Genomic DNA, 12,493 nt, shown 5'->3' on the forward strand with positions numbered 1-12,493 from the left:
CCCAGAGGTGGGAGATGGAGTGTCTAGTGTGAGGAGAGTTGGAAGGTCAGTGTCACTGATAGAGTACTGGCAAGGAGTAAGAAGACTGGAAAGGTAGGAGAGGGCCAGGTTTTGGAGGGCTTGAACTAGGGAGGCTGGATCACATGGTCAGGGTCATACGGGTCATGTGATCACAAATTTAGATGTGGAAGAGACCCTGGTCGTATTGGAATCCAACCCTTCAGTTAGCAGATGAGGAAACATTTCACAGCAGGTAAGCAGAAGAGGCTGAGTCTGAACTGAGATGTACTCTTTACAGCTGTGCTATCCCACTGTTCTTTTAGTTTCTGAACAAATGGTGTTTTTCATCCTTCCTGGTGAGATACAATGGTGTTACAGATGAGCTTGGCAGCAAGAATCATGTGTGCTTCCCATGTGTAGGCCCCTAGTGTCCTCTCCTTGCCATACAGGGAGATGGGCACTGTGAGCTTGTGAAAGGCTGAAGTTGTTTTCTGTTCTCAGAAACTGTTTAAAGCTCCATCCCTAGGGGCAGCTATGTGGTGCAGTGGATAGAGCACTGGGCCTGGAGTCAGGAGGACCTGAGTTCGTATCTGGCCTCAGACCATACATTTGATACTTACTTACTAGCCATGTGACACTGGGCAAATCACTTACCCCCGAATCAGTGTATTGACTTTTCCTACATACTTCTTATCCAGAGCTTCCAGCTGTGTCCTTTTAGGCATGGCACTAAATGATTTAAATGTTCAGCGTTCTCCTCTCTAAAGTGGAGGTAGTAATACGCTCTTCTGCCTCAGTGTATTATTGTGAGGAAAGTTCATTGTTAACCTGAAAGTGCTAAATAAATATGAATTAATATGAATGTGTTAAACAAGGGGAGTCAGGTCAGCAAGCATTTATTAGACACTCATTATGTGCCAGCGACTATGCTAAGCCTGGAGATACAAATGAGGGTCAAACCAGTAGGAGTGAAAGTAAAGATAGCTGGAAAATACTTCTAGGACCATGAAATACCTGCCTGTAAGAGGCTCTTTCTTCTCTCGTGATTGGCTGGAGAGCATATTCTGGTTCCCTCTTCCTTTGTTCTCATTTTGCTTGCTGTGAAAAGTGTTTGAATATTAATTTTTATGTTGGCCCCTTACCTTCTGGTTGATGACTTCTGAAAGAACTCTTAGTAAAATACCCATTCAAATGGGGCCCTGTGCTTGGTTGTAATTCACAGGCAGCTTGATAGGAAAAAGACCAGAGGGACTGTGAATCTGTAGTGGGTTGACTGTCCACTACAGCTGACTGTGCAGGGATTCTGCTTGGGGAGGGTCAAGGCAGCATGTCTGGAACTTTCTTTCCTCAAGCAGAGGGAGCTGCTAGAGAGTCCTGACCTGACAGCATTCATTTGGTCCCTGACACACCATTTACACGGCTCAGGAGGCAGCATGATGTTGTAGAGAGAATGCTGTCCTCAGAGCTCTGATTCTGTTTGGCTTGGTGTTCACTATTCCTTGACTGTGAGATTGGAATAGGGTCCTGATCTAGGCACTGGGTGAAGCTTTATAAAAAATCCTGAGAGGGCAGCTTGGTAGCTTCCCTCTATGGAGCTCAGTGAATCTGTGCAGGTATTACCTGTGAAGGATTGGGAGAGGTATATAAGCTTTTTATTCCCATAGACAGTACTTCGGCACTGTCATCAGGTACCGCAAACCAGCTCCTACCTTTTTCTGTGGGCATCATGCTTATTTTTTATATTTCTTTTCAGGAGAGATGTGAAAAGTCAGTCTTCAGAAGAAGATAAGTTACAAGAACTCAATGCAGCGACTACTGAGACAGTGTAAGAAAAGACTTTAATAACTTCACTGAACTGAGTTGTAAATAAAAAATTATAGCCACTAGAAGAGACTTTGTGAGACCAGCAGCAGCAGCTGCACTGAGGATCTCAGATAACATTACCTAATGGGCAGTGGAGCGACACAGCCCCCTATCATGCTTTTAAATGAATATTCTGTTGGAATGATTGGGCATCTTCTTGCTGGGAAAATAGTCAAGAATTGAAAATTAATAGTAGTGCTTATTTATTAGGGGGGTAATTATGTAGTTACTGATTATTTTGCTTTTAAATTTTTTTGAACTCTTCTGAAAATTTTTTGAAAATAATTTTTTAAAAATAAATTTTTATTGATAAGTTTTATTGATAAGTTTTTTTAGCATCATCATAGTAATCCTTCCCACAGTATACTTTCCTAGAGCCATACCATATAACAAATAGTATTTTTTTAGAATCCCAAAAAAAGAAAAAAAAAGAGGGAAAATAAATCAGCACAATTAATCAATAAGTTGAAAAAGTTGGAAAATGTGCAATGTACATATTAATGTAACATCTGTGGACCTTTCACCTCCACAGAGGAATTGGTTGGGAGTATCCTCTCATACCTCTTCATTTGAATACTGCTTGGTCTTTGTAATTTTTTTACATTCACTTTTGGGTTTTTTTGGGCATTCTTCCTTCTTATTGCAGATTGAAGCTTCAGGATCCTCAGGTTCTATTTCAGCCTACGTCTCTGAGACTGGTTCTACAGGAGTGGCTTTTACACTTAGAAAAAGCATTTGCAGTGGAGGATCTTTCCAGCATTTCAGAGGCTGTCAACTCACATGCAAAGACAGACCAGGATATGCCTTTGCTTGATGAATCTAAAAAAGAAATTTTAGAAGCAAATATTGGACAAGAACAAAATAGTTGTTCAGATGGTGAAAATTCTGTAGGCAAAATAGCAAATGAACCAGTAAACTATCTGAGGGAAACGTCAGATGACCTTTTTCGAATACATGCACCGTATTCCATAGAAAACAGTCTTCAGAAGAACCTGGCTGAACTGACAACTCTGTGTCTGGAGTTAAATGTATTTAGTTCTAATGTCACAGGTATAAACATGGATCAAGATTTACAGCGGACCATTCCAGGGATTCCTGCTTGTCAGTTTATAAAGAAGTACTTTTTTCTGTTGGACTTGGAAAGAGTAAAGCAGTGTGTCAAGATTAGATACTCTGACAGTCCCAGGGTTTGGGATACTTATGTTGAAGGGCTGAAAGGTAATATTTTTTTCTTTTTTCACTTTGGAGAGTGAAAGATTGAAGGAAAGGGATATATAACATTTTGGATTGCAGGATTTTAAAAAATAATTGAGAGAGAAGTGTGTAGGACTTCTTAACCTAGCCTACAGCCTTCCTTTTATGCTTAATTTAGTTTTTAAAAAAAAATTCTTAAATTTTTATTTATCTTATTTTTAGTTGAACATTTTCCTCCTCTTCCCTCTCTCCCCTACCACTGAGAAAAGAGGAACAGTAAAACTGTTATAAACATGTATAGTCAAGCAAAATAAATTTGTGCATTGGCCGTGTCCAAAAAAAAAAAAGTCAATCTGTACTCTGAATCCATTACCTTTTTTAGGAAGTAGCTAACCTGTTTCATTATGAGTACTCTGGAATCATGATTGGTCATTGTGATTATTTAAGTTTTTCGAAGTTGATTGTCTTTGTAGTATTGATGTTATTGTGTAAATTGTTTTCCTGGTTCTGCTTAGCCTTACATGAGTTCATACAGATCTTCCCAGGTTGGTCTAAATCCATCACTTTCATCCTTTTTTATAGCACAGTAGTATTCCATTGTGTTCATATACTGTAACTTCTTTAATCATTCTCTAGGTGATGCACACCCCCTCAGTTTCTAATTCTTTTGTCACCACAAACAGCTGCTATAAATATTTTTGAGCATGTGGGTCTTTTTCCTCTTTAATCTCTTTGGGTATGGACCTAATAGTGGTATTGCTGGGTCAAAAGCTATGCCCAGTTTAATAGCTTTTGGGGCATGGTTCCAAATTGCTTTTCAGAATGGCTGGACCACAGCACAGCTCTGCCAATAGTGCATTTTAATTGAGTGTTTTTTTTTTTTAAAGAAGCTTTCAACTTCTGTTTAAAAGTAGCTGAGGTGTATTTTAAGGAGTGGCAGATGAGGTTTACTTGCTATGTGATCTTTTCTGTAAAATGGGGATGGTGATACTGTTTGTACAGAGTTGTCATGATTACCAAAGAGAATGTATATTAAGCACTTTATGAAACATGAAGTGTTATACAAATATAAGCTATAACATAAGATATAATTCTGATTTTGTACAGGAATTATATTGCCATATGTTAATATCTTTGTCATTACTGAGTAATCTGTGTTCTATGTTAACATTAGGACTTTATACTTAGGACAATCCTGCTGTTATTCCAAACATTTTGGAACTTTTAAAAGCTATTTTCCCAGCTATATAGTTGGTTTGTTTTTCATCTAAAATGGTATCATCCAGTTTGATCACCTCCTTTCTTCCTATTCCTTCTCCTTGCCAAATGACTTAATTGTTTCAAAATAAAATCTCTCAGAGGAGGAAGAATGGCCAGCAGTAAAATTAATCAAACACTGATCTCCAATGACAATTCCCAAGATACTTTCAGCACTGTCAGCCCTCCTTGGAATGAGAGTCTGGCTTCCTGAGGGAGCTGCTTGGTAGGGGGCAGTGTTCCTTAGGGAATTTAGTTTGGTAGATTTGTTTAAAAATGTCATATTCCCTTATAATTTTATCTTGCACAGTCTCTTGGATTTAAAAAATTTTCCACGTGCATGCCTTTTCTTCTCAACTAGGTTGTAAATTCTTTGAGAACAGGGACCATGTGATTTTTGATCCTTCACACAGTGCCTAGCACAAGGATATATATATATATATATATATATATAACAGGAACTTAGTGTTTGTTGTATGAATGCATTACTAGTGCATACTACTAAATGAGGGAAGACAAGAAGACTATTTTGTTTTTCAGAAATGGCATGTTCCAGTCCTGTGCCTCTAGAGATGGAAGATGGAGATATGTTGACAGTGTTAAAGTTCTTAGATGACTTGGCCCATTCAGACAGCCCTCTGTTTATGGCCCATGTCATTAGGTAGGTTGTCTTTCATGGTTTTTTCTGGGATGCTACAGTACATGCATTTTTTAAGGATCTCTTTAGGTGCTGAACTTCTATGTGGTTATATAGTTGAAAATTTTTAAATCACTAGTTGGTAATATTCTTTCACTCAAAACACCTTTTATGTAGTATAGTAGTTCTGGCACTAAACTAAAATTGTGGCCCCTTTGCTTTTGTACTTCAGAGAAGATGGATCTGGCTCTTGTCTAGATGTAAATTAAAGGGCTAGCTTGTTTTCAAGGCAGGGGCTCGTGTTGGAATAAGAATTCAGATGGCCAAGGGATGATATATGGAGGACACAAGTGTTGTACCTAGTGTTGACATGGAGAGTTGGGGTATTGAAATGAGAACAGGAATGGGTTTTTCTGTTTGTTTTGTACATTAAACCACCCAAACATGAAATTTGTTCTTCTTGTCCCTAGAGAACAGAACTAGGACCAGTACAAGTTAGATATATTCCAGCTCAGTAATAAAGAGGAACTTAGAATAGACCTGTCAGAAAATGAAATGGGCTGTTTTGGGAAGTACTGGAGGTATTCAAGTGAAGGTTTAATCACCACTGATCCAGGAGGTAGAGGGCATTCATGCTCTTTGGATTAGTTAGATGACCTCTGGGGTCTTTAACATCTCTGAGAGTCTGTGATTCTTTGTAGGCTTTATGAAAAGTTTGGGGGAAAAGCCCTTAGGTGCTTGGTCAAGTTCTTCCCATCCATTATGCCGTCAGATGTCATGCAGCTTTGCCGGAATCATCCAGCCCACTTTTTAGTCTATTTGGACAGTCTTGTGAAATCAAAGCCTGAAGATCAGAGGTGAGTGACAGATGGAGAAACTATTTAAATTATTCCTTTATGACTACAGCAGGACTGAGGAAGAAACTTGGGCACTTGACTGAATTTAATCTTGGTCTGTGAGCTGAGATGTATTAGTCCCAACTTAAACTTGTGGTAGCAAAAGTGCAAGCTGTCTTTTAAAGTCTTATCTTCTGCATCTAACTAAATAGAGAGGTTTAGATACTGACAGCTTCTAAGTCCCACTTAGGCAGCTAGGAGCCCAAATGTAGCCTAGTACTGAAGGCTGTAGAGCTATTTTAATAAATCCTGCACTCCAGTCCTGTCCTGTCTGCTTTTTAGGTGATTGTTGTTGCTTGGTGATCAGAGTCTGTTGACCAAAGGGACTAATCTAGTTCTCCCATGTTCCTGAGGAGAGTGATTAGGCTGTGGCTCCGCATTGACACACCTGGTGCCTTCATCTCCCCTAGACAAAGCCTTGCTCCTTATCACATAGTGGTCCAGGCCAATCCGTCATGGAGATCAGTCCCTTTCTTCTCAACAGTACCTTGCATATAATAGGCACTTGATAAATGCTTGTTGGATTTATAGACCCCATGCATGGACAGTAGGCACTTAATAAGTATTGGATTTTTAGGTTCCATGCATAGGCAGTAGGACAGAGCCAATGATATCCTAAAAAGGGAAAGGATGTGGATGTTAATTCTGTTTCTTGAGCTGATTAATTTATGTGTCTTTTCAGTGTATATCCTTTAGAGAATTCATATATAGAGAATACATGATTCTACTTTGCTTACTATTTTTAAAATTGATTTTTATTAATATCTTCTGTTTTTATATCACCTAAATTTCTTTCTCTATCCCCTCCTTTCCTCACCGACAGCTGTTCCTGACAACAAAGAATTTTTTTTGATAGAAGGAGTAAGAACTTACTAGCTGTGTGACCCTGTTGCCTCAGCCCAATTGCCTCACCAAAAAGCAAAAAAAAAAAAAGAGTAAGGGGAGAAAAAAATTCAATAAAACCGATCAACACATTGAAAAAACACAAATTTGTATGCAGTATTTCATACCTGTGGACTCATCCTTCTACAAATGAGCAAGAAAAGTGTCTTATCATATCTCTTCTTTTTTTGGAACAAACTTGTTCTTCCTAATTTTGCAACATTCAGTTTTGTGGATATTCTTTCCATTTATATTGTTGTATTTGTATACCGTGCTTATTATTTTTTAACAGCATTTTATTTGGTAGAGTAAAGCACTTCCTTAAAGGTTCTCTTTTGATGTTTCCCCTTATTAAAATCATTCTGTGTTCCTCGAAATATAAAACAATACAAACAATCCTGTTCAGTGAGCCTCTGATCATAAATATCACTTGAGGCATAAACACAGGGAGGTAGTTAGTATGCTCACCAAAAGTATGTGTCACTGTGGTGGAAGGGATCTATCATAGAGGGATTTCCTATGAAATGAGGTCCTCCAAATGCCCTGTTTACAGATAACATTATGCTGGTTGTATCCACCCTGTGAAGTTGCAGAGTTTTCTGAAGTATATTTGTGACCACTCAAAAGATTTTGGCCATACCATCTAAATGAAAAAGACTTAAGTGGATGAAGAATGTCTGTATGGCATTCTTTAGATGCACAACCTCTAGAACTCATTCATCAGTGTTTGTATCTGGAGTAGACAGTGTAGATGAGTAGTGAGTTTTTGAGTTTGGTCTAGAGTTGAACAGGAGAAGGAGTAGATTTTGGATTGCTTTTGAGAAATTAAAATGCACCTTTAATCACCCCAGCCTTCCCCTTAAAAACAGGGGTCCATCTTTTAAAGGCTAATGTTTTACTATTGTTGCTGTATAGCAATGAGATATGGAATACTATGGTCTCTGAAGAAGTGAAATGAAATATTATACAGTGGTCAGTGAGAGGCTCATGGGGTTTGAATAGGCTGCAGCATATAACCAATGAGGAACTTTAAAGAATGAGAGTAAAAAGCAATCAAAGAAAGATATGATAGTAAGGGAGGATGGAAGGGGGGTCATGTGGTAAGGGAAAGGATGACAGATGGACAGCAAGCATATTCTACTTGTATCCTTACCTTGTCAGGAGAAAGTGAGGAAGACCTCTGGCATGTTGAGTGGACTCCTGTTGTAAATTTATTTGAGAGGATAGACAAAGGTGCTATAGAAGAGGCAGCCGTGACTGGTTGAGATCTGTATCATTGGAGGGAGGAGAGCTATGGGAGTTTTTGAGTATGGATTTTCAGTTATCTGTTATTCAGTTGGCATGAGTCTTTCCATTTTTTTTCTTTTTTCTTTTTAGGCAATTGGGGTTAAGTGACTTGCCCAGGGTCACACAGCTAGTAAGTGTCAAGTGTTTGGTCTGAGGCTGGATTTGAACTCAGGTCCTCCTGACTTCAGGGCCGGTGCTCTATCCACTGCGCCACCTTCCTGCCCCAAAATGACTTTTTAAATTTTTTTTTTCGGTAATTGGGGTTAAGTGACTTGCCCAGGATCACACAGCTAGTAAGTGTCAAGTGTTTGGTCTGTGGCCAGATTTGAAGTCAGGTCCTCCTGACTTCAGGGCCAGTGCTCTATTCACTGCACCACCTAGCTGCCCCTTCCATTTTGTTGCTGTATAATCTGAGATGGGATAATCTGAGGAGGAATCTAAGCATCACATAGAAATGAGATACAGTTATGGAATCTGAGGCCTTATCTTCTGTATTCTATGACCTTACTTAGCCCAGTGCGCTAAGCTGCTTTTCTGGGAGACTATAGAGGGATTTAGATGCTCCTAGAGTAAAGGTTTTCTTCTGAATTAAAGTTGAGGAATTGTAGATTTTTGCCTTTTTGGTTTTAAGACCAGACTGAATATAGGATCACATGATGTAGAGCTGGAAAAGAATCCTAAAGATCATCTAGTTAATTTTCTCTTTTAAAAGGATGAGGACATTGAGGCCCATAGAGGGAAAGGCATTTGCCAAGGAATCTCACTTTGTCCTGAGGAAGGGAGAGGGTTGAGTGATGTGGCTATGGTTTGCATTTTAGTCTAAAGAAACTTTGGATTAAGCAACACTTGAGTTTCCACCAAGTATTCACATTAGGTTATTCCTTTGACAGCTGCCAGATGGTAACATTTGCTGTGAATTTCTTGTAGATTGTGCTTCCTTGACTCTCTTCTTCAGCCTGAATCTTTAAAATTGGATTGGCTGCTTTTGGCAGTGACCCATGACACCCCAGAAAGGACATGCACCATGGATGATAAGGGACATCCTAGGTAAGAGACAGTTTCTGTCATCCTCCCAGTGCAGATGAAGCTTTTGACAGCATGACATTTGTCCACCTTTTATCTTGTCCCAGGGGAGGGACAGCTTCTGTCTCCCTCCCCTCAGATAGTGCACTCGATGGAGCTCTTCACTACAGCACTTGGTATACCTGGGTTTCAGTTGCTTCTTTACCCAGGGAGGCCTACCTAGGACCAAATATGCTTTCACTGATTAATGTTCAGCTTAGGTTTTTATACTTTCTTTTAATCCCATATAGAAAGTTTCAGCTGGAAGAAAGCCTAGGGGTCATATTGTCTAATGTTTCCTAACTCAAGCCATACTGTGGGTGGATAAAAATTCTAAATTTTGTACCATGGCCTGCTCTCATCTCTGGATCCTCGATGTGGCCTTTCAGTGAGCTTAGCTGGGGCAAAAGCGGGGAGTAGAGGTGCTGGAGACCTCTTGGTCTAAGAATATTTTTAATTTGGCATCATCCAGGAAGTATACAGCAGTTTCCATTTTGAGTGCTTTTAAAAAATTATGCTTTTGAAATCCTGATATTAACAGATTCATTGGTATTTCTTTGCTTTTAACAGGTCCCATTCACATTTGCTCACCTGGGGTTACAGACACCTGATTCTGCTTCTGATTAAGCTTCCAGCTAGTTTTGTAATCAAAGAAAAGATGGTTGATATTTGTAAGTCTCATGGGTAAGTGAGTCTGAGTCCAAAGACAGCATCATTATAGCTAATGACCTTATGATGTAACAGATAACGTGAATGTTAAGTCACACAGGAAAGTGAGAATTTCACCAGAACAGGCGTTCAAGTAGATTCATTCCAGTTGGTGACCTTTCAACTCTGAACTTGGATTAAACTTCCTGAGACTTGAAAGATAGTATTTCATTACACAAAGCCAGGTCTGGAGTCAGGGAGCTCTTTGGTTATCATCCCACCTTCAGTGCATAATCACTGATGTGACTGCAGGCAGGTCATTTGATGTCTGTTAGCCTAGTGTCCTTATCTACTTCACAGGGGCCTTGTGAGATCAGCTAGCATGGTGCTGCAGTACTTTTCAAACCTTCATGGAATCTTGAGAGCAGAGATGTTTTGTGTTTGTATCCTTGATGCTTAGCACTGCTCTCCTTGACTTCCTTCCAAGTCTCAGCTAAAATCTCACCTTCAGGAAGCCTTTCCTGGGCTTCATTATTACTAGTGCCTTCCCTCAATTATCTCTAATTTATCCCATAGGGCAACTAGGTGGCGTCATAGAGTACAGAGCACCAGGCCTGGAGTCAGGAAGACTCATCTTCATGAGATAAAATCTGGCCTGTGACACTCCCCTAGCTGTGTGACCCTGGGCAAGTCACTTCACCCTGTTTGCCTCAGTTTCCTTATCTGTAAAATGAGCTGACCCTTGGCTGGAGAAGAAAATAGCAAACTGCTTCAGTATCTTTGCCAAGAAAACCCCAAATTGGGATCAGGAAGATATGAGTTGGGCCATCTAGATTTATTTCACTCCTATTCTGTAGAGAACATAATGCATAGAACTGAAGAAAATTACAAAGAAAGGAGCATATATGGTTGCATTGGTCAGGGAGTTTATAATATAATGGAAGAAATTTGTTATATGTAAGCATGTCCATATAAATTGTCAGTTTTTACATGGTCAGAGAATGGGGTCAGAGGAATTATGGAAATTGCCCCTGGCAGAAAAACTTAATTTTTTTAAATTTAATTTTTAAAATTTAGTTATTTAAAAATTTTTTCCCCACTTAATAGTATTTTTTTTGTAATTACATGTAAAAATAGTTTTCAGAATTGTTGCAGTTGTTAAAATATTATGTCATAAGATTCTAAGTAAGCTCAGAGAGGAAAGAAATCTGAGATATATTTCAAAAGAAGAATCAGCAGGAGTTGGTGACTCTGGGTACAGCAATTGAAGGAGAGGCAGCAGCTCAGGGTTTACTTATATGGGGAGTTGGTCTTTGGTGTTAGTGATGAAATAGGTCTCAGAGACATTAATGTCATACTCCTTTATGAGAGATACTTTGTATGAAAATAGACTGGCAAAATGTCCAGGGATCAGTGTTTGGCTTCAGTCAGTCAGTCAATAAACTTTTTTTAATCTCCTACCACGTGCCAGACACTTTGCTAAGCACTTCACATGTCCATGGCTTTAAAAATGGCTTTAAAAAAACTACCTAGGTAAAATCATTATCATTATTTCATTCTTGAATTTTCATCTCTACTTCAGCTTCTGGCCTGGCTATCTTACTCTTTGTTTTGAGCTGGATAGAAGAAAAGAAGCCTTCACTAATATGGTATATATGAATGATATGAGAATTGTGGGCGCAGAAAACAGTAAGTAACCCTTAGTTTGCCAGTATTTACATAGTGTCTCTGGAGAGGGCATAGTGGTTCTTCAAAGGAAGAGGAAAACTACTAGGGAATGAGGTGGAGGGACAGACTTTCTGACAAATATGTATCACTATCTGGCATTAATTTATGTAACCTGTGAGTCTACAGGGTTTTTTAAAAAAGTGTATGTATTAGAGAGATACTAACAGAAAAGAAAATTAGATAATTATAGAACCCTGCAGTGGAGCAGTGTCCAGACTACCTAAACCCAGCCTTTCAGGTGATTCAGGTCATATCCTGTCAAAAGCCACTAGGTGGGGTTATCAGACAGAAAAAGGTGCTAGTTCTTGGAATCCAGTGCTTAGGCATGGGTGCTGTACTTTTAGAACAGTTGATATGAGCAGTGTAGATTGTCCATCTTCTGTTTTTCATTCTCATGTTTAGAGAATGACTGATCACCTTTTCTTTGGGTCCTGAGAATGGTTACTTTGTCATGAAATAAAAATTTTTAAAGCTGATTTTGTGCATTTGTTTAGTGCATTTAAAGCGTTCATTCGCAAAATACTTGAGCTCCAGCTTTATGAGAGGCCTTTCCTTGGCATAGTCATGACCAGAGTTGGTTGGTTGTGTCTAGGTTGGATCCCAGAGACAGTGGACGAATGGAAGCTTCTGTTGAATCTTGCATCTAGCAGTGCTAATGAATCAGCCCCTCAGGAGACACCAGACAGAAACGTCAGTGGTGACGGTTCCTCCAGCCCTCCCCTCATCACTGTAGAGAATGTGGCTCTCCTGTTAGCCAAGGCCATGGGCCCAGATCGGGCCTGTGCATTGTTGCAGGAGTGTGGCTCAACACTGGGATTGTCTGAGAGATTTACCAGAACCTGCAACATCCTGAGGATTGCTGAGAAGAGGCAGAGGTAAAAGCTGTCAGGCTTTAGTGATGGGCTTGGGCAATGATATTTCATTCATTGTCCACTTCAGGCAGCCTTGTTTGCTAACATTTGATTTGCACCTGACTCTGACATGCATTTCTGGATTTGGTTGGATGCATGAAGTTCTGACTTGACTTGGCAGTTTTTTG

At 39.5% G+C, this 12,493-nt stretch overlaps 1 protein-coding gene across 1 annotated transcript in view; it reads left to right on the top strand.

Moving 5' to 3' along the window:
- HPS5 (HPS5 biogenesis of lysosomal organelles complex 2 subunit 2) overlaps positions 1-12,493 on the top strand; it is a 43,405-nt gene that overhangs the window by 29,867 nt on the left and 1,045 nt on the right. The window contains exons 15-22 of the mRNA XM_021005308.2: positions 1,754-1,825; positions 2,510-3,081; positions 4,855-4,975; positions 5,653-5,808; positions 8,944-9,063; positions 9,649-9,762; positions 11,309-11,415; positions 12,047-12,329. Coding sequence (XP_020860967.1) covers positions 1,754-1,825; positions 2,510-3,081; positions 4,855-4,975; positions 5,653-5,808; positions 8,944-9,063; positions 9,649-9,762; positions 11,309-11,415; positions 12,047-12,329 — 1,545 coding nt within the window. The remainder of the gene's footprint in view (positions 1-1,753; positions 1,826-2,509; positions 3,082-4,854; positions 4,976-5,652; positions 5,809-8,943; positions 9,064-9,648; positions 9,763-11,308; positions 11,416-12,046; positions 12,330-12,493) is intronic.

The sequence above is a fragment of the Phascolarctos cinereus genome, unplaced genomic scaffold (genome assembly GCF_003287225.1).
Source record: "Phascolarctos cinereus isolate Bilbo 61053 unplaced genomic scaffold, phaCin_HiC Scaffold_9;HRSCAF=440, whole genome shotgun sequence".
NCBI lineage: Eukaryota > Metazoa > Chordata > Mammalia > Diprotodontia > Phascolarctidae > Phascolarctos > Phascolarctos cinereus.